The following is a 22,477-nucleotide window of genomic DNA, read 5'->3' as shown; positions in this document are numbered from 1 at the left end:
TAAACATTAACAACAAAAATGGTGCCTGGAGTTACATGGTGGTCTGGTCATGGGTTGGTATGATGCAACTATGACATCCTTCACAGGGGAGAAATATCTCTCTTCCCCTACCCTGTTACAGAACAGTTTTAATGTCAAAGACATTCACTTATCAATAAACAGATTCTACACTGTATTCAGAAGCAAGAACTTGTTAAATTAGAACTTGGTCCAAGGAAACACCTTTCAAATCAATTTACAGCAAATACTTGAACCTTTTTCCACTTCCTGGGGAAGCTACACTCAATGGCTTACAATTAACTTTACAAAGAAGTCAAGTTCCAAAGAAACACCTCTATGGAGAAACTCTGTAAAAGCACAATAATTGATCAAAAATAATAAAATCACAGGTGCTAGATTTCTTACTGAATAACATAGCATTAATTTGGCAAAAAGGTTCTTGCTGCTGAACTCCAGTAATCAGGAAGCGTCAACAAGCACATCCCATCAAATGGTTGAAGGTGAACAGAGCTAATAAATTAGGCATACATACCAACATTTGTTTCAGTATTACAAATACAGCAGGCTTCAAACAATAGGACCTCGACTTGCCTGATAAATCAACTTGATGCTGTGTGTACACGACTCTCTGGGAGGAATTTTCTCATCCCACTCGCCATGGGAATCCTAGCAGGCGGGGGGGGGGGGGGGGGGGCCGACCATGCAAAGGTCCACTGACCTCGGGCAGGATTTTTCAGTCTAGGGGCGAGCCCGGCTGGAAAATCCTGCCCTCAGAGTCTGGCTTTACAGTTTAAAATGCTTAACTACTGGTTTAAGGGTTTAGTTGGCTCACTGGACAGTAATCCTTACATGTGGGCTGCACAGAACTGATAAATCGCTTGAAGAAAGACACAAAATCATTTCCAGGTATTGTTTATTGAAAACACACCAAGTTGATAATTCTACAAACCTGGTTTAACAAGCTTTCTACCTGCTGCAGGATATTAGTGGAATTAAACATAATACATTCGGTCACTGTAGCATAGTTCTAAGAAAGCGTTAAGTCGTTAAGTGTAATTTATAATACAGTGTAATGCAATGCAATGCAAAACCCACCAGTATAAACTACAGTTATGCTAAGAGTAATATATATATTATATATATATATAAAAACACATTATCTTTTTCTACCATGAAAAGTTTAAGGCACATGATAGTACAAACACATTTGCCACTAATAACCAGAAGTTTCCAGATATCTTAACAGTAATATCTACAACCAGAATGGTAGATCTTGCTTGTTGTTTCTTCAAAGCAGTCACCTGCAGCACATTCTACACAAAAGAAAAGTAATTAAAGGTCACAAACAGCTCTTGTCACGTACTTAGGGACCATCTCTATTTTCCAACCCTTTGGTAACAAACAAGAATTAACAGCAAATGTTGTGTCCATACCATCCAATGACACTTTTGGCAACTGAATTCCAGTTCATCCTTCAGGTACGAAGGATTTGAAGAAAACACTGCTTCAGAATCACCCACCCCTCCCAGTTCAAAGAAAAAAATATTAAGATACAGTTTTGCTTCAAAGAGGCATTGCAAATGTCAAGCTAACCGATATTGTTAGACACAAAGGATACATACTGTACATGCCAAGTGTTATGAATGCAAAATAAATTCATCTCTTCCAGTAATTTGGGAGCACGTGAAGAAAAAGTCAGTGTTTTTAATTATGTGCTTTCCAGACATCCAGGTTGAAAATTCAGTTTCTAACTCAGTTGCAAGAAGTAAAAATCAATTGGAACTTTATACAACAAAACCTTTTTTGAATAAAAAGACATAATGGTTCAAATACATAGACAAACTTATTGTGCTGGAACAGCACCTTTACTTCTTTGATTTGTTTTGGTTTGGAGGGGGGCAGGGGGGGTGTGTGGATGGGTACACCTCTTTTTGCTTCTTCATTATATAGTTTGGTCCAGCACCAATGTCACTTATGTCATGCTGGTTTTGAATGTACAAAAACCGAAGTGGGCCATAAATTGCAAAGCATTCCAATAATGTTGACATTTGTCATTATTCCATAAACAGTAAAATCCAAACTGGAACAGGGTAAATTTACAAAATGCCAAAAAAATTACAAGTCACCTATGCATTAAAATTTGCTTCCACATTTAAATAACTTGCACCATTCTGCCCCAGTCTATTGAAACATTTTCCTTAATGGAACGTGTAACACCTTAGTTATAACATTTATACCAATCCAATAAAACCAGCAGTCTAAGTTGAGCTTACTCCGCTGATTAACTTCAAAGCCTTCTTGTCTCATTTATCAAATCCCTTTCGAGCCTTCACTATTCACTTCCTTCATACCAGCAGTTCTGTATTCATGTCATCTCTTCACTCAGAACACAAAATCCATTATAAAATGAAAACAGATTTAATTTTTGTTTTCACAGTTCAAAAACAAAGTTATGGTAAATGGTTTAAATTGGAGAAAAGCACTATTTTGAAACCAGCTTTTAAAAGTAATGATTCATTTTTAAAAACAAAGACCTTCTTGGCTTCCTTTCTCTTCACCACGTAACATTCTCTTATCATCCTTCATACCACGCACTGCAAAGATTTCAAAAGAAATCTAGCCTACCAGACAAAAGCAAATTTTTTTGGCTAAGGGGCTGCTACATCTGGAGGGACTATATTGCGACTTTTCATCCCCTCACTTCCCCACCCATCTCCCCGGAAAGATGTGGTTATATTATGGTTTGACTGATGGGACTTCTTTCTCCTTCTCTTTGAATTTAGTCGATAGCTTCTGCGAAATGAAGTCCTCCAAATCTAATGGCAGTGGTGAATAATGAGATCCTCTGTGTAATGTTCAGCTGCATTTCATGCCTGGAATAAATAAGTTTGGGGAAAAGAAAAACGAGTTATGGGCTGTGGAAATAGATCATTTTTTTCAATCAATTATTCTTTGCTTTAGTTGTCACTTTCCTGGAATGACAATGTCACCTAATGTGTGGAGTCATTTCCTTGCTAAAAAAAATTCCTAGGCCCCCCCCCCCCCCCAGTGGGTGATTTTCAAGTCCCAGGGAAGTAATTAATCAGGCTGCAAAATTAAGAGCATCTTTAAATTTCAAAAACAAATGAATTCTAAGATTAATGAAACACAAGGGTGAAGAGAGCAAAACAACAGTAATTCTAACTTGCTTACATCCTGTTGCATATTGCAAGTTTAATGACAAGCTTGCTCATTTTTGTTTGAATACTCAGATCTACTTAAACATCCTGGGGAGTATGGCATAGTGATGGCTGTATAGCACCCAAGAATACCTTGTCAGCTGTTTGAACTGGGATAAATCAGAATAGAGATCAGTCAAGGCTCAGATAACAGCTGTCAATGTGTCAGCAATTGCATTATTAAAGACAGGTGATGATCATTGGCTCAATTGCCAACTGAGTATAAATGGAGACAACTGGAACAGGTGGGAGTGGGGAAAAAGAATTACACCGAGCTGTTTGTAGTAAAAGACAAACTTCAGACTTATTCTTACACCATATACTATTATTGGAATTAACAACTACTCCCAAAAGCTGGAAAGTTTATCCTGTACTGTCACCAGTGGGACAAGCAGTCAGACTCAGAATCAGTTAAGCTGTTTATGGTTCTTATTATCATACAATCTGCAAGTCTATGAGCAGGACCTGTTGGAATAGTTAAACGGACTTTTCATCCTTGGATCACAGCAGCATTCAAAGCATCAGTTGCGTTATTGTATGATCCAGGGGCTTCTCCCATTGCTGAAAAAGCGAGCATGGCATTTTTTAAGGCAAGAGTTGATGAAACTTCAAAAGTGAGGAAGATACAGGGCAATATTATCTTCCTACTGTTCTAACAAAGGCCTGACACACAGACATGATGGGCCAAATAGTTACCATCTGCACTGCAAACTGGTAATGCTCAAAAGAACCTCTCTCACTGCTGTCTCTGAACAGAGAATTTTACGAATAAACAAAATGTTTTAAAAGGTTTAAAGTTTATTTGTCACAAGTAGGCTTACATGAACAATGCAATGAAGTTACCCGTGAAAAAAATCATCACATTCTTGTAAATGCCCATTTCCATTTCAGATAGCAACAAGATGTTATTGTTGTGGCATTTTATCCCACTTCAGTGGTGAAGTGTCCTGATAGTTTCAGCTGGACATGTTTCAAAACTGTTTTGTTTAGAACCATGCCCACATATTTCCCTGTTGTTCTTTTCAACCACACCTTTGTTCATTTAAGATATCTCAAGAGGACAGATTATTTTATTCTACAAACTTGTTAGCAGAAGTACTCAATACCATGGCTTATCAATTCATTCAGTCATTGTCATGTTCAAGCGATTATCGAGCAAAAATAACTTTCCTCAATTGAACACTGTTAAAAAGCAAAGCATTTTAATCTATTTCTTACCTACTAACAAAGTTTTTATATAAAACTGCATTTTTTGATTCAATTTATTCTGATATTGAAGGATGCATTAACGAATCCAGGAAGGCGGCAAGTGGCATAAATGATTATTACTGTTCAACCGTTTATGTCGGCAGTGTAATAACAAAAAAGTGAAAAATGAAGCAACATATCAAAGCAGTTGGGAAATTATTTAATGATTAGATGCAAGCAATTTTAAATTAGCAACATGCTTTACAAAATAAACTTTCAATGGGACAAGCATGAATTACTTAACAGGGTGAAAGCAATGTGAATTTTGAGGCTAGGAATAATGTATAATGAGAAAAGGATATCACACAGCAGGCCAAGACAGAAGTATTAACTTTTTGTTTAGAAAGCATTAACATTTTTGCAGAAGTGCCATTTTTGAATGAATTGTTCAAAGTCCAAAGCCCTGTCCCTTTGTGGTGGTGGATCTAAAGCAGTTTGACCCGTCTTTCTTCATTTTGTTTGCGGGACTTCAAATAAATTGGTTGGTCAGCACATTTGCCAATGTGACAGGCTAACACTTGAAAAAGCAAATCACTTACATTAGAATTGTCAATTAATTAGTTAACCTCAATCTCTCTCAATAATTTTTTTTTTTAATTGACCCAACTGCAAAAGTTGTGAAATTAGCAAGTTACTTTTTAGAAGTAAAATATAGCACAAATCACACCAAGTAATTAGAAATTCCATGAATGTGTTTCATGTAAACCAGTGTCAGAAGTAAGGTGACACAGCTTGATGCAGTAAAGGCAGGCAATCCACACTAAGTGGCAATGTGTGGCAAGCATGAAGCCAGCAGCGCGGCAACAGGGAGAAAATGGATTGGGCTGGTCAGAGCAGACCAAGTTACATAACCACTCAAAAGTGCTGACAATCCTGTGGTACTTCATCCAAGACAAGTAATTTTGTGCGGATGCAGATCTGTCAGATCTTATTTTAACAGCCATTAATAATCATGCCCTTCATTTGATATACACTTTTCAGCTAGAATCAGAAATTGGAACACATGTTATGTGTCCCTTCCAAACCCAAGAGTGCCAACAACTGTTTAAATTAAAACAAACTTGGCACAGATTGGGCATACAGGCTGGGTCCTTCTGGTCTGTATATCTCATTACCAGAGTTTGCATTGTATTGAGTCATTAAGCAATCAAGGAGATGATCATCATTACTTGAGCCAGACATTATGAAGTGCACACACTGCGTATTGCATATTTTCAGAGAGTGCCAGTGACAGACAAATGGTGCTCTTGCTGCCAACTCCACAAAACAACATATCAGAGGCAATGTCCTACTCAGCAGCAGGGGATTCCCATGGATCAACAGCATGGAAAGTGTGTGTATTTTCAGTAGCCATTTAATGGAGACTGATAACAGACCAGGAAATGAGAGATAAAACTCCCATTTAGAGGTAATTCTCCCCAAGCCTCCATGTAAAAGACAGGTACAGTACGTATGGTCAGGACCAGATATACATGAGTAGAAATATGTCAGTAAGAGTTTTAACAACACTGCTCCTTCGTCAGATGGAGTGGAAATCTGCTCTCAAACAGGGCATACATATGTTTGAGAGCAGATTTCCACTCCATCTGACGAAGGAGCAGCGCTCCGAAAGCTAATGGCATTTGCTACCAAATAAACCGGTTGGGCTTTAACCTGGTGTTGTTAAAACTCTTACTGCGTTTACCCCAGTCCAATGCCGGCATCTCCACATCATGAGTACCATAGAAATATGTCTACAGGATTAATCATGAGAATAAAATCTAGAGGAAAATGGATCTCTATAAAGAGCAAATATGGTCCACTGAAGATTCTAATCAGAAAATTAAATTTGCGAAAGGAATTTCAAAAAAGGTAATTCATTAACTTGTCAAAATATTCTACACAACCTGTACATAAACTAGAACATAGAACAGTACAGCACAGAACAGGCCCTTCGGCCCTCGATGTTGTGCCGAGCTTTGTCCGAAACCAAGATCAAGCTATCCCACTCCCTATCATCCTGGTGTGCTCCATGTGCCTATCCAATAACTACTTGAAAGTTCCTAAAGTGTCCGATTCCACTATCACAGCAGGCAGTCCATTCCACACCCCAACCACTCTGAGTAAAGAACCTACCTCAGACATCCCTCCTATATCTCCCACCATGAACCTTATAGTTATGGCCCCTAGTAACAGCTACATCCACCCGAGGAAATAGTCTCTGAATGTCCACTCTATCTATCCCCCTTATCATCTTATAAACCTCTATTAAGTCGCCTCTCATCCTCATCCACTCTGAAGAGAAAAGCCCTAGCTCCCTCAACCTTTCCTCATAAGACCTACTCTCCAAACCAGGCAGCATCCTGGTAAATCTCCTCTGCACTCTCTCCAATGCTTCCACATCCTTCTTATAGTGAGGTGACCAGAACTGCACACAATATTCCAAATGTGGTCTCACCAAGGTCCTGTACAGTTGCAGCATAACCCCCACAGCTCTTAAACTCAAACCCCGTTAATAAACACTAACACACTATAGGCCTTCTTCATGGCTCGATCCACTTGAGTGGCAACCTTCAGAGATCTGTGGACATGAACCCCAAGATCTCTCTGTTCCTCCACATTCCTCAGAACCCTGCCGTTGACCCTGTAATCCACATTCAAATTTGTCCTACCAAAATGAATCACCTCACATTTATTAGGGTTAAACTCCATCTGCCATTTTTCGGCCCAGCTCTGCATCCTATCAATGTCTCTTTGCAGCCTACAACAGCCCTCCACCTCATCCACTACTCCACCAATCTTGGTGTCATCAGCAAATTTACTGACCCACCCTTCAGCCCCCTCCTCTAAGTCATTGATAAAAATCACAAATAGCAGAGGACCCAGCACTGATCCCTGTGGTACACCGCTGGTAACTGGTCTCCAGTCTGAAAATTTTCCATCCACCACCACCCTCTGTCTTCTATGAGATAGCCAGTTACTTATTCAATCGGCCAAATTTCCCTCTATCCCACACCTCCTTACTTTCTTCATGAGCCTGCCATGGGGAACCTTATCAAACGCCTTACTAAAATCCATGTATACGACATCAACTGCTCTACCTTCATCAACACACTTAGTTACCTCCTCAAAGAATTCAATCAAATTTGTGAGGCAAGACTTACCCTTCACGAATCCGTGCTGACTATCACGGATTAAGCTGCATCTTTCTAAATGGTCGTAAATCCTATCCCTCAGGACTTTTCCATTAACTTACCGACCACCGAAGTAAGACTAACCGGCCTATAATTACCAGGGTCATTCCTATTTCCTTTCTTGAACAGAGGAACAACATTCGCCACGCTCCAATCCTCTGGCACTATCACCGTGATGTGGAGATGCTGGCGTTGGACTGGGGTAAACACAGTAAGAGTTTTAACAAAACCAGGTTAAAGTCCAACAGGTTTATTTGGTAGCTAATGGTATTTGCTAGCAAATAAACCTGTTGGACTTTAACCTGGTGTTGTTAAAACTCTTACTATCACCGTGGACAGTGAGGACCCAAAGATCAAAGCCAAAGGCTCTGCAATCTCATCCCTTGCCTCCCAAAGAATTCTAAGATATATCCCATCTGGCCCAGGGGACTTATCAACCCTCAGGTTTTTCAAAATTGCCAATACACCTTCCCTCAGAATATCTACCTCCTCCAGCCCATCAACCTGTATCCCATTCTCATCCTCAAAAACATGGCCCCTCTCCTTGGCGAACACTGAAGAAAAGTATTCATTCATCGCCTCTCCTATCTCTTCTGACTCCACGCACAAGTTCCCACTACTATCCTTGACCGGCCCTAATCTCACCGTGGTCATTCTTTTATTTCTCACATAAGAGTAAAAAGCCTTGGGGTTTTCCTTGATCCGACCCGCCAAGGACATCTCATGCTCCCTCCTAGCTCTTCTAAGCCCTTTTTTTTAGCTCATTCCTTGCTACCTTGTAACCCTCAAGTGACCCAACTGAACCTTGTAAAAATAAAAATAAACTGCTTTACATTACAAAGAATTTCCACGGTCATCATTTGTTTAAGGAACTAAAGAAAATAAAGCCAACCAAATTGTCTAAAATTCAATCAGTCCACTTTCACAAGATCTGTCTGCCTAAGTGAAGCCAATTATGTTTGCAGCCAGAGGTTGCAATTTGAAATGGGCAAATTATTTGCCTTGGGCAGTGATTTTAACCCAAAATAGGCCCAAAGTGCAATTGAAAAAAGGTAATGAAAAATTCTACTGCTGCGGCACAGGTGCAGACCATTCGGCACCTAGAGTCTGTTCCATCATTCAATTACAGCATGTTGACCTGAATCCCTCCACGACTTCTTGTATTATACTGTAATTTATCATGTCAAAATGGCTTGATGCACCTGGCATAAGGAATTAATTTAATTTAAACATCAGATGCCGTTCTGTGGTAGGCATGTCTCACAAGCGATTACACAAACGACCAGTCTATTTTCCTTGGTAGCATTTATTGAAGAAGGAACTTTGGATGAGATACTATAACTCTGCTCCTCATCACTACTGCCACTACTCTCAGGATCAGAACATAGAAAATCAATTTCTGCCTTGAAGTTGCTCAATGATAGTGTTTCCACAGCCCTCTGGAGTAAAGAATTCCAAAGATTCCCCACCCTCTCAAGAAATTCTTCCTCACAATCGTAAATAGCCTGTCCCTTATTCTGAGACTGTCTCTTGACTTACGAGCCAGGGGAAACATCTGACCCATACTGACCCTGACAGATTCAATGAGATCATCTCTCATTCTTCTAAACTTGAGAATATGGACCCAGTTTCCTCAAGACGATCTTGCCATTTCAGGCATTAGCCTAGTGAATCTCCGCTGCACTCCCTCCATGGCAAGTACACCTTCTTTAGATGAGAACAAAATGCTACATGATACTCCAGATGTGATCCCACCAAGGCTTTGCACAATTGCAGTAAGACATCTTTACTCCTGTACTGAAATCTCCTTGTGATGAAGGCCAACATGCCATTCACCTTCCTATTTGCTTGCTGCACCTGCATGCTAGCTTTTGTTAAGATACTGGCGTTCAGAGGAAGAAGAAAGAATTGAGCAAAAATCGAACATTAAAAATGAAATCAGAATAAAATAAACAAACTGGATAAAAAGGGGGAACTGACGACTGCAGCTGTCTTAAGGTCCTTGTGAAATGTGAATTAGTGTAGCAATAGGAAAACAAATGTTTACCCAAATGACGAGGGGAAGACAATGGTATCCAGAAACAGGTGTTGGAACTATGGAAGAGCTGAGTTCAAAGTGGAGAGAGAAGAATATAACTTGCGCCTGTACACCAAAGACCTGATATGAGGTGTTAACATCAAAGGGAAAGGACAGTGCAACCATGGGAGGATAGCTGAATACAACAGCTACCATCATAGACACACCCAATTGAGCAAATTCGGCACTGCCTAAAATAAGTTGCTGCTAAAAACTGCTTTTTTAAAAAACTCAAGACGGCATTTCCAAGCCAGGTAATAACCTGAGTGTGGTATGATTTAGCTCATAGAATTATGTATTAGATGGTGTGTGGGAAAAGGGGCATTTCTGAGTTCAGGCAGTTGGGAACAAGGGGCAACTTCATACTATGCGTGTATATCCATTATTGTAGTTAAGTGTAGCGTTGTAAGTGTATTATAGTCTTTGCTGTGTTTTTTCCAAATATTCTTTACTCATTGATTACAAGGTTGGACTGTTTTTCACTGGTGTGCATCTCTTTTCTCACATTATACTAAATTGAAAATATACACCACTAAGAACCAGAGTTCCAAGTTACCCTTCTGGGTTTTGGGATACCCTCACACTTAATCAGCAGGGTTCTTAACACTTTGTTACTCATGAACAAGGCCACCCAGGTTGTTTTGGACATGCACATTTCCCAAACCCACAGCATTTAAGTAATACCCATTCTGATTTTTTCTACCAAAGTGGAGAACTTCAAATGTATTCACATTACAATCCATCTGCCATGTTCTTGCTCATTCACCTACCTGCCCAAATTCCCTTGAAGCCTCCTTACATGTCCCCACAACTCTCATTCCCAAGTTTTGTGTTATCAGAAAATTTAGAAACATTATATTTGGTCCCCACACCCAAATTATTTGCATAGGTTGTGAACAGTTTGCTCCAAGCATGTTCCAGTTGGATGTTGGTCAGGGTTACTGTTTAAACAATATAGATCTACAATAGACTCCAGACACACATTAATATGATAAATAGATGGGTCATCTCATGGGAGGAAAAGATGCAGTATAAAAAAAAAAGTAGATTTGATCATAATTAGATTAGAAATGTGGGATTTTAAAATTGCCTTTTTGTACAACATAACAAGACTAATGAAAGATCTAACAGTTTGAATAAACACCCTTTAAATTCTGAATGCAATAGCAATGGTAGGAAGCAACTGTTCAAACACTAATGAATGACGCTTCAAAACCAAAGGTTGCATGGTTAACAACTTTACTTCAATTGATTGATGTTGTCATGAGACTAGATTATTAATTAGGCGATTGGAACTCAAAGACACCTACCATGCAAGCACTTAGACCCAGGAGTCAACAGGCTGAGGTTTAGTGTCATGAGCATCCACAAGGTTCACTGAGGCCCTACTAATCCTGTTAATGTTTCTCTTATTTGTATCATTCTGTGGCAACAGGGAAAGGGTTAATAGCAAGAGAGCTGGTCTTAAAACAGGAACAGATAAAGGCAAGTTAGTTTAACATAAAAGCAATTAAGTATAATTGACAGCTTAAAGATAAAGGCCACAAAAATATAATCTTCAGTTTTTAAAAAAAACTTGCAGTATGGAATTTGTGAGCAGTGAAAATTCATTTTGACCCAAATTCACTTGCGTAACTGGACACATGGAAGCGAGGGCGATTGACAATCTGACCAGCACGTGATAGAATTTAGAAAATCTTGTCAAGTTTCAACAGTCTGACATACGGAGATCGGTTGAACAGGAAATGCACTGCACTCATTAATTCACTGAATTAGAATATGAATTGAAGTGAAGTAAATCTTTAGAGGTTTAGTTTGAAAGCATACAAAGATTTAATGGTAAGTAATGGGAATATTTGCTCTACTTCACCATAAAACATCTGAGGATTTAACTGCACAGAGTCATTCAATTGCACACTCTTAGAAATGTATTATCCTAATATAATTTTCCTTTCCTCACATTTTTATATGATTATTCCATTTATTCTTTGGAAAACCAAAAATAGGTCAGGGTAATATAAAATTCAAAAACAATTTGGATTTGAAACCTAAATTTTGTGCACAGTGGCTTTATAAAGTGTTCCACCTAAAAAGTCAGGTCTAATTGAAATTAGATTAATTACATTAATTTGGAAGTGTAATTTATGTCATCATGCTCGATTACAATCATGCAACAAAAGCACAATCCACAGTTGAAAAAAAAATGCACATTAGGTTTATTCACTGGGATCATAAATTGGTTTCTTCTCAATTTCCCTTTAATAGAAAATGCAACCATTGTTCTAGTCACAAAAGTATGTCTATCACACCTGCAAATTATGCCGCCCTTTGATACTCTCCTTGCTAATGGTGTTTTCACTTCAGTAAAGCCATGAAAAGCTGTATCAGCATGTTTTCTTCAGCCTCGGGAAGCTGAATCTGCCATTTTAACTTCTAAATCTGGGATGACAATGCACTGCAGCAAGATCAGACAGCCAAATGAATGCCTTTCAACTGACCACAGTATGCAGCCCAGTTCTCAAAGGGTAACGTGATAAAATTCAGCGATGCTTTCAAAAAAAAACTTAAAGAACAAGTTTTTTTTGTGGCCTTAACATTTCTGGAAAAATTCAACAACATTTCATGCAAAATTTACATACTCGCTGAAGAACCCCTTGCAGCGGAGGGTAGCATTAAACATTCATGCATATAGCTGACAAATCAAACATGACAAGAGCAATTCCAAGATAAGAATTTTCTAAGCGGTTAAGAAAGCACATAAAGCATTTTAATCAGAAATCATCAGTTTATCAGTTAGGGCAATAAGCAAGAAAGTCATTATTTTCTTCAAAATAGCTATCTATAGCAGCAACTGCCCAAGCAATTGTGAAGAGAGAGTGTGTGTGTGTGTGTGTGCGCATGTGTGCGCGTGTGTGTGCGCACACGAGAGAGAGGATAACAGCTAACTGAGGCTTGTATTTCAACAGTTCTATCCATATCTGGATTCAGGTATTAGATGAGGTCTGCCTCATCTAACTGGTGGTGTTTTATGTCTATTTTGTATGAAGTAATAGTGACTGCAATGTAGCCTACCCGCAGAGGTTGCCGCTCAAAAGCATCCCCAGAAACATCCGTAGTCTTACACTTGCGCTCTTTCTCCCTCTGATCCAAGGTAGAATAAGTATCTGTGGTGACAAATATATATTTCAAATACAAAAGTATTCAACTCAAGTGCTCTATTTCCATGAATAATTCATTGAGGTATAGGGTTTATATCACACACAACATTGCAATTTCAGAAAAGACGAGGAAATCAGAAAAATAATTCACATGCAGTCAAAGCTCAACCTACAACATAAAGACTCAATGCTAAGTTAGCGTAGAAGCAGATTTTGGACAGATTTGGTTATTTAAATCAAGTCAGGGAAGGGAGGGGGGGGGGGAGAAAGAAAGGAGGGAAAAGAGGCAGTGTTTGTAAATGTTATGAATTTAAAACTTGAGTGTACACAAACGTTCATATTTTAGGAAATATCCTGGATCAGTAGAATGCCGCCCATTCCTAAAAAATGTCATGTACAGACCAGTAAAAACAGGAGATTTAAACACATTATAAAGTACACGTATCAAAGTCAAACTGAGACAGGGATCAAATTATTTCTTTGCAACTGAGGCTGTATACGTATTAGTTGCACAGAGCTTCAATTATAAAGTATGCTGTGTAAATAGAATGAGTTTTGCAGAGAACTTGCCAGTGCTGATGAAAGGTCATGGACCTGAAAGGTCAACTGTATTTCTCCCCACAAATTCTATCTGACCTATTTTATTTTTGATTTTTAGTATCTGCAGTATTGTTTCTTGGAATTTTTCTGAGTGCAGTACCGGATTTCGGCAAGTAGGGGCTGCAGTTGAATCACAAAACATTTCCGTGGCTATTTCAAGTACTGCAACACAGCTTGAAACAAAAACCATCGCCACACCCTAAATAAAAGTCACAAAGTTCTAATTAGGGAATTGGAAACCCAAGCAAAGTCCAAAATAAAATTTGAGTAGTTTACGATATTACGCCTTTTTCAAACAAAGCTGTGTCTGTATAATTGGTTCTTCTTGAGTCAATAAAAAACATGCTTTTTAAATGGAAGTACTGCAAGCCACTCGTCAATTTGTTACTGGTTAAAGTGCTGAACATGGGTATAGCAGCAAAAGGAATTCAAGGCCATATTTACCTGGACCAAACTGCTCCATGGGTATCATTTCACCAGACCATTTGTTACCTAAAAATAGAATTGACCATGAGGTTCATAGAATGAAAAAGATGAAACTGCTTCTTGAAATCAATAAGTTTCCAGAATTTAATGCCAAACCCTTAAGGAATTTCAGGACATATTTTGAACTCCTCAGCATACAATAGCTCAAATTCTAATCTTTCATACATATTTGCCAGTCAGATAACTGTATAGGCAACAGAGAAAAAGCAAAGCACTTGAAATCTCTTTCCATTAAAAGAAAAACACCTCCACTGTTTCCTCCAATCTGTAAATTGCATTCAGCCTGTGGGATATTTCACATTGATCAGTGTCTTTCCACAATTTGCAGACAAGAATGACTCTGACAGTTCTTTTCATCATCTCAAGAGCACTGCAGATATTCAGCTTCCTCCCCTTGCATCTCATAATATTCCAAGATTTCTTGTTTTTACCTCACATTATTCAACCTAGCCCTGCATCTTGTCTCCAATGTTGGCCAAGTCATCCAGAAAGATATGGCCAGATCCTCACCAATAGTCTCTCGTGTGAACTTCCAATCCCCCTTCAACTTCAAATCTCTCCTGACCTTCACCCATTCCATGATCCACTCTATGTATAGCCAAGTATTTCATCACAGGCTCTTGACCCAAGAATGCTGCATTGCTGCAGCCCTGCTTTCTTCCTAGGCACAGATGCTCACAAGTGCCTGCAATGCCCCGGTAACCGGTGTGGCTTTGAAACAGGCATAGGAAGATAATACCACTTGCTAAGAAAAATGGGACCAATAACTAACTTATCTTTAAATAAAACATTAAAGGTAAATGTTTTAAAATAATGTTTAAAATAATGTATATATCATTCATTAATAGTAACTTTCAAAACCCAAGACCATGAATGTCAGTGCTGCAGGGGGGCTGCAAAAGCAGCAAACAAATTGAAGATGGAAAAGAATGTGATTTAAGTGACCAACACTCACCATCTTTCTGGTTCCGTTCAATTAGTGGCAGAGTGCTGTCATCATAGCCAGTTGCTTTGCCACTATTTTTAGATCCTTTGGGAAGCGTAGTTACATTCGGCTACATATTGTTTAAAAAAGAAAGTAGTAAGAAATACAGTTCTAGTACATGCAAATTTTGTTTACTCTTTCTCTCTATCCCTGAAGAGATTATTTTGATGAATATGGCTTCGAAAGTGCTAAGCAATCTCAAATTCCTTACCCAAGCAACAAGCTTCTGTGCAAGTCTAAACAATGGGCATCAGCAGCTGATTTGATGGCAGAATATTGCAGCCATGTTCAATTCTGCTTTAATCAAACACTTTTCAGCAGGGATCATCTATTTGTGACAATCAACAGGAAGCACAGTCTGCTCATCCCCGCCAAAATACAAGGTAATGGCACCAATTATAGTCATTCCTCAAACCTGATTGAGGCCAACGTTTGAATTAAAGATTTCGAGTCTGTGTCTCTAAGCTGCATGCAGTGCTTATCTAGTAAGAATCACAGGCTTCTGAAATGGTCAGAAAGTTCTCAGATTACATCATAGTGTTTCCCGAATCTCTGCTTATCATTGGCACAAGTAAATACCATCAGTTTCCCAAACAAAGTACCTTGGAAATTTGTAATTAAGAAATTCTCCTGTACCTTTTGAACATTCCTGTTGATCAACATGCAGCCTAAGCCCTTCAATTATTAGTGCTGCTTTGAGAATATTATTAACCAATAGCAATCATGTGAATATTGAATTGTTTGCACTGATCGCTGGTTGTGAATAAGCACAATAAAGATATTCAGTGTTAACTCTAGACTAATGCTGATAAAAGCACAGCAAGTGAGATAGGGAATTCAGTGGGTTTCAATTGATACTACAGTGATCCATCGATCCCTGGCAATTATAATCTTTTCTATGTCAACTGCTGCTCAGTGCTACTGAGCACTGTGATTGGTCCAAAGCAACAAACAAAAAACATTGACCAAGGATTTCATATTTACTACCTTCCCCAAAAGTGACTCTTACCTGGAAATGGGACTTGTTCCAGCCATCTTTATGCAAAGCATTTCGCAGCTCCTTGTAACTCCATACTGTCTGCAAGACATGAGCTGCAGCCTTCATCTCCCTTACTGACTGGCTACAATGTTGAATTCAAACCAATATGATTAAATAAAAAAATTAGCAAGAACAATGCACCTTTAGACAAATTCAACGTGTGACAATAAGGACAGCTTAAATGAAATAGTAATTGCCTTTGTTCAACACAAAAAAAGAGTTTCTCCACACATTTAACAGTTTGGTCATTATCGTAATCTCCAGCTAAAAGTCTCATGCAATCCCCTAAACTTTAGAAATGCATTACACTCTTGCAGCTGATTGAGTGATAAGGGTTAACCTGTATAGAAACCCGAGTATTCAGAAGCAAAGAGAATATATTTTGTTTGGTTGAAGCAGCTCCTGAACTGCCCGTAATAAAATGACACCAATAAAACCAATGGAGAGTGACTCCTAAGTTTTAGGATTCTAGAAAATACAAACTATGCAAAGCCATTTCTAACATGCAAGTCCACTGGTGGATGTCTAACAGCAACATGTACAAACTTGCTTTTAATATCATGCATCTACACATGCATTTTTCACAGCAGGATAATACTCTTTTTAAGAAAACCACCTACACAACAAAATATGGACAGAAAGGAAAAATGAGCCAGAAAGGTGGTAAAAGTGCAGTGCAGAAAGGACACCACTTGTTTAATAGGAAACCTTCAAAGCAGGGACCTTAACCAAGAGTCATTACTGCAACACTAAGAAACCAATTTCATTCGCTATCAAGTAACATTCACACCATACATGTGCCAAGCAATGACCATCTCCACAAGAGAGTCGAACCACCTCTTCATGATATTCAATGACATTACTGAATTACCATCACTGAATTCCCCCACCATAAACATCCTGGAGGGAAATATTGATCAGAAACTTGCCAGATCAGCTTGAAAAAAACTTTGCACCAGTCAGGCCAAAGTATCGAAGGTTGACTGGTCCCCTTAGGGGGAGAGCTTGGATCTTGAGCATACATCTGATCGCCACTCTCTTACTCTTGGGTACACACACGGGGAGGTCACCCCCGCACGCCAGCCGTACCGCACCCCCCCCCCCCCCCTGAGCCAAAAGATGCACTGCCACAATTCACCAAGGCTTCTGCCACAGTTAATTCCAAACCCACTGTACCTGCCACCTAGAAGGACAAGACCATCGGGTGTATGGGAAACCCATCACTTGCACAAGTTCCCTCCAAGTCACGCATCATTCTGACTTGGAAATATATCAATGTTTGTTCATTATTGCTGGGAACTCCTGATAATACGGGACCCCCACTACGCGGACTACAGTGGTTGAAGGTCTTGCCAGCAACACCAACAATCCATGAAGCAATATACAAGTTTTAATTTGGCCCAACATATATGGTAGGATGGTATAAAGTAACATCCTGTAATGCTTGATACAAATTTACTGAGAATATTTAAGCAAATTTAGAAGAGTGATATTTCTTGAGCGTTTAAGCACAGTTGCATGCAGTCACTCAGCAGCAGAGCATCAGGCCAGATTTTTAAGCAGCATAGGTACACGGAGATTTAAAAAGTCAGTTCCTTTAAATGCACAATAACATTTTGGGTATGACAAATTACTTATTAAAGCAGCTGTTTTGAGAAATTTCAAACCTAAATTTGTTGGAGGGTGCAATTGCTATTCATGATAAGAACTGCAAGCATTTCTTGTTGTAGATCATTTTGTAAAATATAGTCAAATCTGATTTTCTTGCAGTAGCGAGTTGTGAAATGATAAGAAATATTCCCAGCTTTAGTTCTCAATGCATTCATCCATTGAAAAATAGCAAAAAATACCGGAGCAGTGAAATGAGAGTTTATGCCTCCAATTTCTGGTGAGGATAATCGATTACTTACAGTCAAGAAAATATATACAAGTTTCACACCTTATTTTGGAATTGTTAGAAAATAAAATCTTAGTTCTCCAATTGCTGTCTGTTGGGCACATAACTCAAGTGAACACCAAAAAGAAGAAAGGACATTCTAGTTTACAGGTGCAATGCGGATGCAAATTCCTCGAAACATCTTGAAATTTCTAGTTCAATTTTAAACATAATTTAGTTCACCTGGATTTGTTGATTGCCACAAGCTTCTCAATGCCCTGTGCTTGAATTAGGGATCTGGCATTCGATGAACTGTCAGTAACAATTTCATGGATAGTGTTGAGTATTGCAACTATTGTGTCTTCTTCAAGGTTCTTGGCAGGTCTTTGTTGACCACCCGTCAGATTGCTGACCAGATCATGCATAGCGTAATTACCTGCAATAATGCATGGAGGCAGAGTATACAACCATGAAAACCCATTTAATGAACATACTTTGCAAGAATGACAAGACAGCAAAATGGATTGGATTTCATTATAATGAAACTGAGCCAACAATTTATTGCTACCACATATTTCTCAGTAAGTGTTTTTTCGCAGTTGGAGATAAATGTACCCCCATTTTGCGTTGCTGGATGTAATGTCTTTACACTGATACATCACCTTTAAAATCTAGTTGAGAAGGCTTTGTGAATTGACAACACAAATCTTCTGTTGAATCACAAAAATTAACAGCTGTAACATTCCAATGAGCTGTTAATGTTCTTGACTCTCAAAAAAACTAATTTCACAATCTGCAGTTTATTGAAACCAAGAATCAAAAAATTCAGTTGCAGATAATTAAAATTAAGACTAATATATGTCTTAGTGTGCCATTTTAATTGACTTAACTGAAAACCATATTCAGAATCTTACTTGTGCATAGGAATGATTTTCTATGGCCTTAAATGGTTCTTTTCCCCCAAGTTTGTTGATTTTCTTTTCACAGGTACGTGAACCTTCAATTTCTCACCTGCATCCCCCTTGCATTCTCGTTGCAGGTCAGTTAATACCCCAGTGTTACTTTAAACCATTGGGTGTAGATTTTTGCCACTTGGGGAGGCACGGAGGCACAGAGGTTAGCACTGCCGCCTCAGCGCCAGGGATCCAGGTTTGATTCTGGCCTTGAGTCACTATGTGTGTGGAGTCTGCACGTCCTCCCCGTGTCTGCGTGGGTGCTCCGATTTCCTCCCACAGATGTGCTGGTTAGGTGCATTGGCCATGCTAAATTCTCCCTCAGTGGACCCACCGGAGTGTGTGGCGACTCGGGAATTTTCACAGTAACTTCATTGCAGTGTTAACGTAAGCCTACATGTGACACTAATAAGTAAACTTTAAACTTAAACTAGGGTAGCTGTTGATCTTTGACATCATGTAGCGGAAGTATTCACTAGCACTACGTTGTTGTTTACCCTGGAGTCGATCTCAATGGCATTTTCACCATCAGAGGCTGACCTATGAAGTTAATGAGGTATCATAGTTCTAGGTTTTCTGAGATGAGTGGAATGCAAAGGTCTGGGCTCTCAGTTGGTTCAGCAAGTCCTAAATAAACTGAACTTGATCAGATTCAGTTCATGTTCCAATTTCTCTCTGTTGGAACACATTCATATTCCCAAAAAGGTTAAACAAATGGTCTGTGTGAGAAATGGGAAAATTTACAGTGATGCAATTTGAGATGGCAGAGTGGCCTTCAGGAGATTAAGGAACTTCATTAAACAGAACTCGAAACTGACTTGATGATGTTCTATTCTGACATCTGATGCCAAAATTGTCAGGTTTTCCTTTCTTCAGCACTGATCAGGCTGAACAAATCTGTTTTGAATTTATTTTCAGTAAACTTAATGGCCTAAGATTCAATTAGCCAATAGATCCGAAGTGGTTTTAAAATGGTAGTTGGGGACTTTGCAATTTGTGAAACCTAAAGAAAATGAGACATTCCGTGCTGCTTGAGTGCTGGTGACATACCAAAATATGACTAGTATTCTTAATAGAGCTCTGGTTAGTCACATGTTATTCATGTACTGTTTTACGCTAATAGTAGCAACATTGTGCTCAGAGAGTATACCCCTTCAAGGCAACATAAAATTATTCATAATTGTCAGGTTTAATTTTTTCTTAAAAAAAAAAATCAGCAGTACAGTTTAAAAGGAGTGAGATTGACCAAACGCTACTAATCCCAAGGTATGATCACGCTACACAAACCCTATGGATCTACAGAGAGTTTATCATTGATTGTTATTTAAGGTGGACTAAGAGGTCCTGAGGATGAATTTCAACTCTTGGAAAAAATAAAAACAAATTGAGGTGGGCAACTGAGTACACAAAATTAAAATCTGCAATATTCCCCCCCGTTGGTTGATTTGCTTTGCTGTTTTAAACCCCAAAGTTGAATTCAGAATTGGGGAATTTTGGTCACTAACTGGTTTGCTATGTAGCAAGCAGCTTCTTAATTCTAAAGAGGAGAAATAAAGAATCACAGGCCATCACCTCCTTCCTGGCATTAGAAACTGCAGCCAACTGGTCTGTCAATACACCCTCAGCTGGTTCTTGCTGGCACATTGCCTCACTCAGTTGTGAGTAACAATATATACTAAGGACTTCCAAAGCCATTGATCGTGCCATCCTGTCACCAGATGAGAGATAGTTCACTTGGACAGGATGAGACAGATCGCAACAGTTTTCTTTTGCCACAAGCTTCACAATAATGCAGTCCATTCAACAGACTAAATAAAAATCAACAAGGACCAAGTTGACAGTTGAGACTAGAATTTCAATGAGTGCCTTCTGGACGAGGATTCACTGTTTGCCACAACCACCACCACTGGGTAACGCAAACCAAGAGGACACATTTTACAAAAACTAAAGATTTAAAAAATTATCTTTGGTACTTTACCAATGAGATCCTTATTGCGCCCATCTACAGAAAGATTTCGCAATGCGATTGCCACAGCTCGTACGACCTTATCAGAGTCTGATCTCAGCAGCTCTACCAATATTGGGAGGCCTTTCTCTTTACGCACAGTTGAACGAATGTAACTGGACCACTGCAAACACAAGAAAAATGACCAGATTCATATCAGTGCACACTATAAAGTTATTTTGTTAATTCGAGAAACTGAATTCCCTCCTGAAGTGTTGATTTTATTAATACATGAAATGTAGTCAGTTTATCAGCATTGATTATTTAGTGACACTCTAAAAAAATTTAGATTGCGAAGGAGAATGGGCAGCACGGCGGCACAGTGGCAAGCACTGCTGCCTCACAGCGCCAGGGACCCGGGTTCGATTCCTGGCTTGGGTCACTGTCTGTGCGGAGTTTGCACGTTCTCCCCGTATCAGCGTGGGTTTCCTCCAACTGCTCCAATTTCCTCCCATCGTCTGAAAGACGTGCTGGTTGGGTGCACTGACCCGAACAGGCGCCGGAGTGTGGTGACTCGGGGAATTTCACAGTAACTTCATTGCAGTGTTAATGTAAGCCTTACTTGTGACTAATAAATAAACTTTTTACCTTGCTGTAAAAGTTATAAAATGTCTCGGCCCATATAGGTGGAACTCTCAGAATTAGGTAGAGAATAATTTGAAGAACAAATCACCATATACCCTCGAAAAAATGATACTTTTAAAATTTAAATACTGACGATCTTATGCAAGATTATCTGCTTCAACTGCGCACATTAATTCAGTACCTCACCAAACTCAGTAAACCCCCGCCATTAAAATTGAACAAAAGAAACAGGGTCCAGTGGGCTTCCAAAAAGAGAAGTTAATATTTTAGACCCGACTGTTTCTCTGACCTGGACTAGGTTCCAGGTAACGCAGTTTTGTTTCAGATATTGCTGATCTGCTGTGCATTTTTAAAGCAATTAAAGTTCCAGTATTTACTAAATTTCAATTCAGTGTAATCATGAGATTTATTTAAAAATTCTCAATTCTAACATTTGATCTCAAAAGTGGATATTTCTTTATATGACACATGCCAAAATATTTCAGTTATATTTTGTACTCACTGAAAAAAAATAGAAATAAAGGTTCATATATTTCCACACATGAACATGTTTATACAGTTGACGGTCAACTCTTTTCCTCTCTTTTCCATTATAATTTACATTTTGCTCTCAGGACAGTACAATAACCGCTTAATCAGGACTGAAAGCTATTTTTAAAAAATTACGACGCAAACCAACTTCTTTATTTCCCCACCCACCCACTAAGCTCTCACTGACTGCTCCTTTATGCAGTGCAAGTACACAACCACTGTATCCAAAATGTGCTTTGCAGCTGTATAATATAGCACAGGACTTTGAACAATTTGCAATTTGTTGAGGAACCAAAAATTCTTGTACATCTTAGAGCATATATCTAAAGCACATGTTGGTTATAATGAGTGCTGTATGAAACCCCCTAAACACTGAAAAGTCAGAGTGACCTGCCTTTTTTCCACAGGATTTGCTGCAGTCTACATGAACTCCTTCTTGGAGTTTTTCAGTTCCCCTGAAGCTTTGCAGAGCTTCAGCAAGTCAATGAAATGCATACAGCTCCAACAACATGGTTAAGCTTACTACAATGCACTTCACCATAA

At 38.9% G+C, this 22,477-nt stretch overlaps 1 protein-coding gene across 25 annotated transcripts in view; it reads right to left on the bottom strand.

Moving 5' to 3' along the window:
- Nucleotides 1-902: 902 nt before the first annotated feature.
- Nucleotides 903-22,477, bottom strand: part of arvcfb (ARVCF delta catenin family member b) — a 322,152-nt gene continuing 300,577 nt past the window's right edge. For all 25 annotated transcript variants that reach the window (XM_078227226.1, XM_078227206.1, XM_078227208.1 and 22 more), the window contains 7 exons: nt 20,792-20,942; nt 18,104-18,296; nt 15,955-16,066; nt 14,916-15,015; nt 13,919-13,966; nt 12,789-12,880; nt 903-2,873 (listed from right to left, as the gene is read on the bottom strand). In XM_078227226.1, the coding sequence (XP_078083352.1) occupies nt 2,868-2,873; nt 12,789-12,880; nt 13,919-13,966; nt 14,916-15,015; nt 15,955-16,066; nt 18,104-18,296; nt 20,792-20,942 (702 nt within the window). In that variant the 3' untranslated portion in view covers nt 903-2,867. The remainder of the gene's footprint in view (nt 2,874-12,788; nt 12,881-13,918; nt 13,967-14,915; nt 15,016-15,954; nt 16,067-18,103; nt 18,297-20,791; nt 20,943-22,477) is intronic.

The sequence above is a fragment of the Mustelus asterias genome, chromosome 13, assembly GCF_964213995.1.
Source record: "Mustelus asterias chromosome 13, sMusAst1.hap1.1, whole genome shotgun sequence".
Classification (NCBI taxonomy): domain Eukaryota; kingdom Metazoa; phylum Chordata; class Chondrichthyes; order Carcharhiniformes; family Triakidae; genus Mustelus; species Mustelus asterias.
The sequence above is the reverse complement of the archived record's forward strand: the minus strand, read 5'-3'. Positions and strand labels throughout refer to the sequence as shown.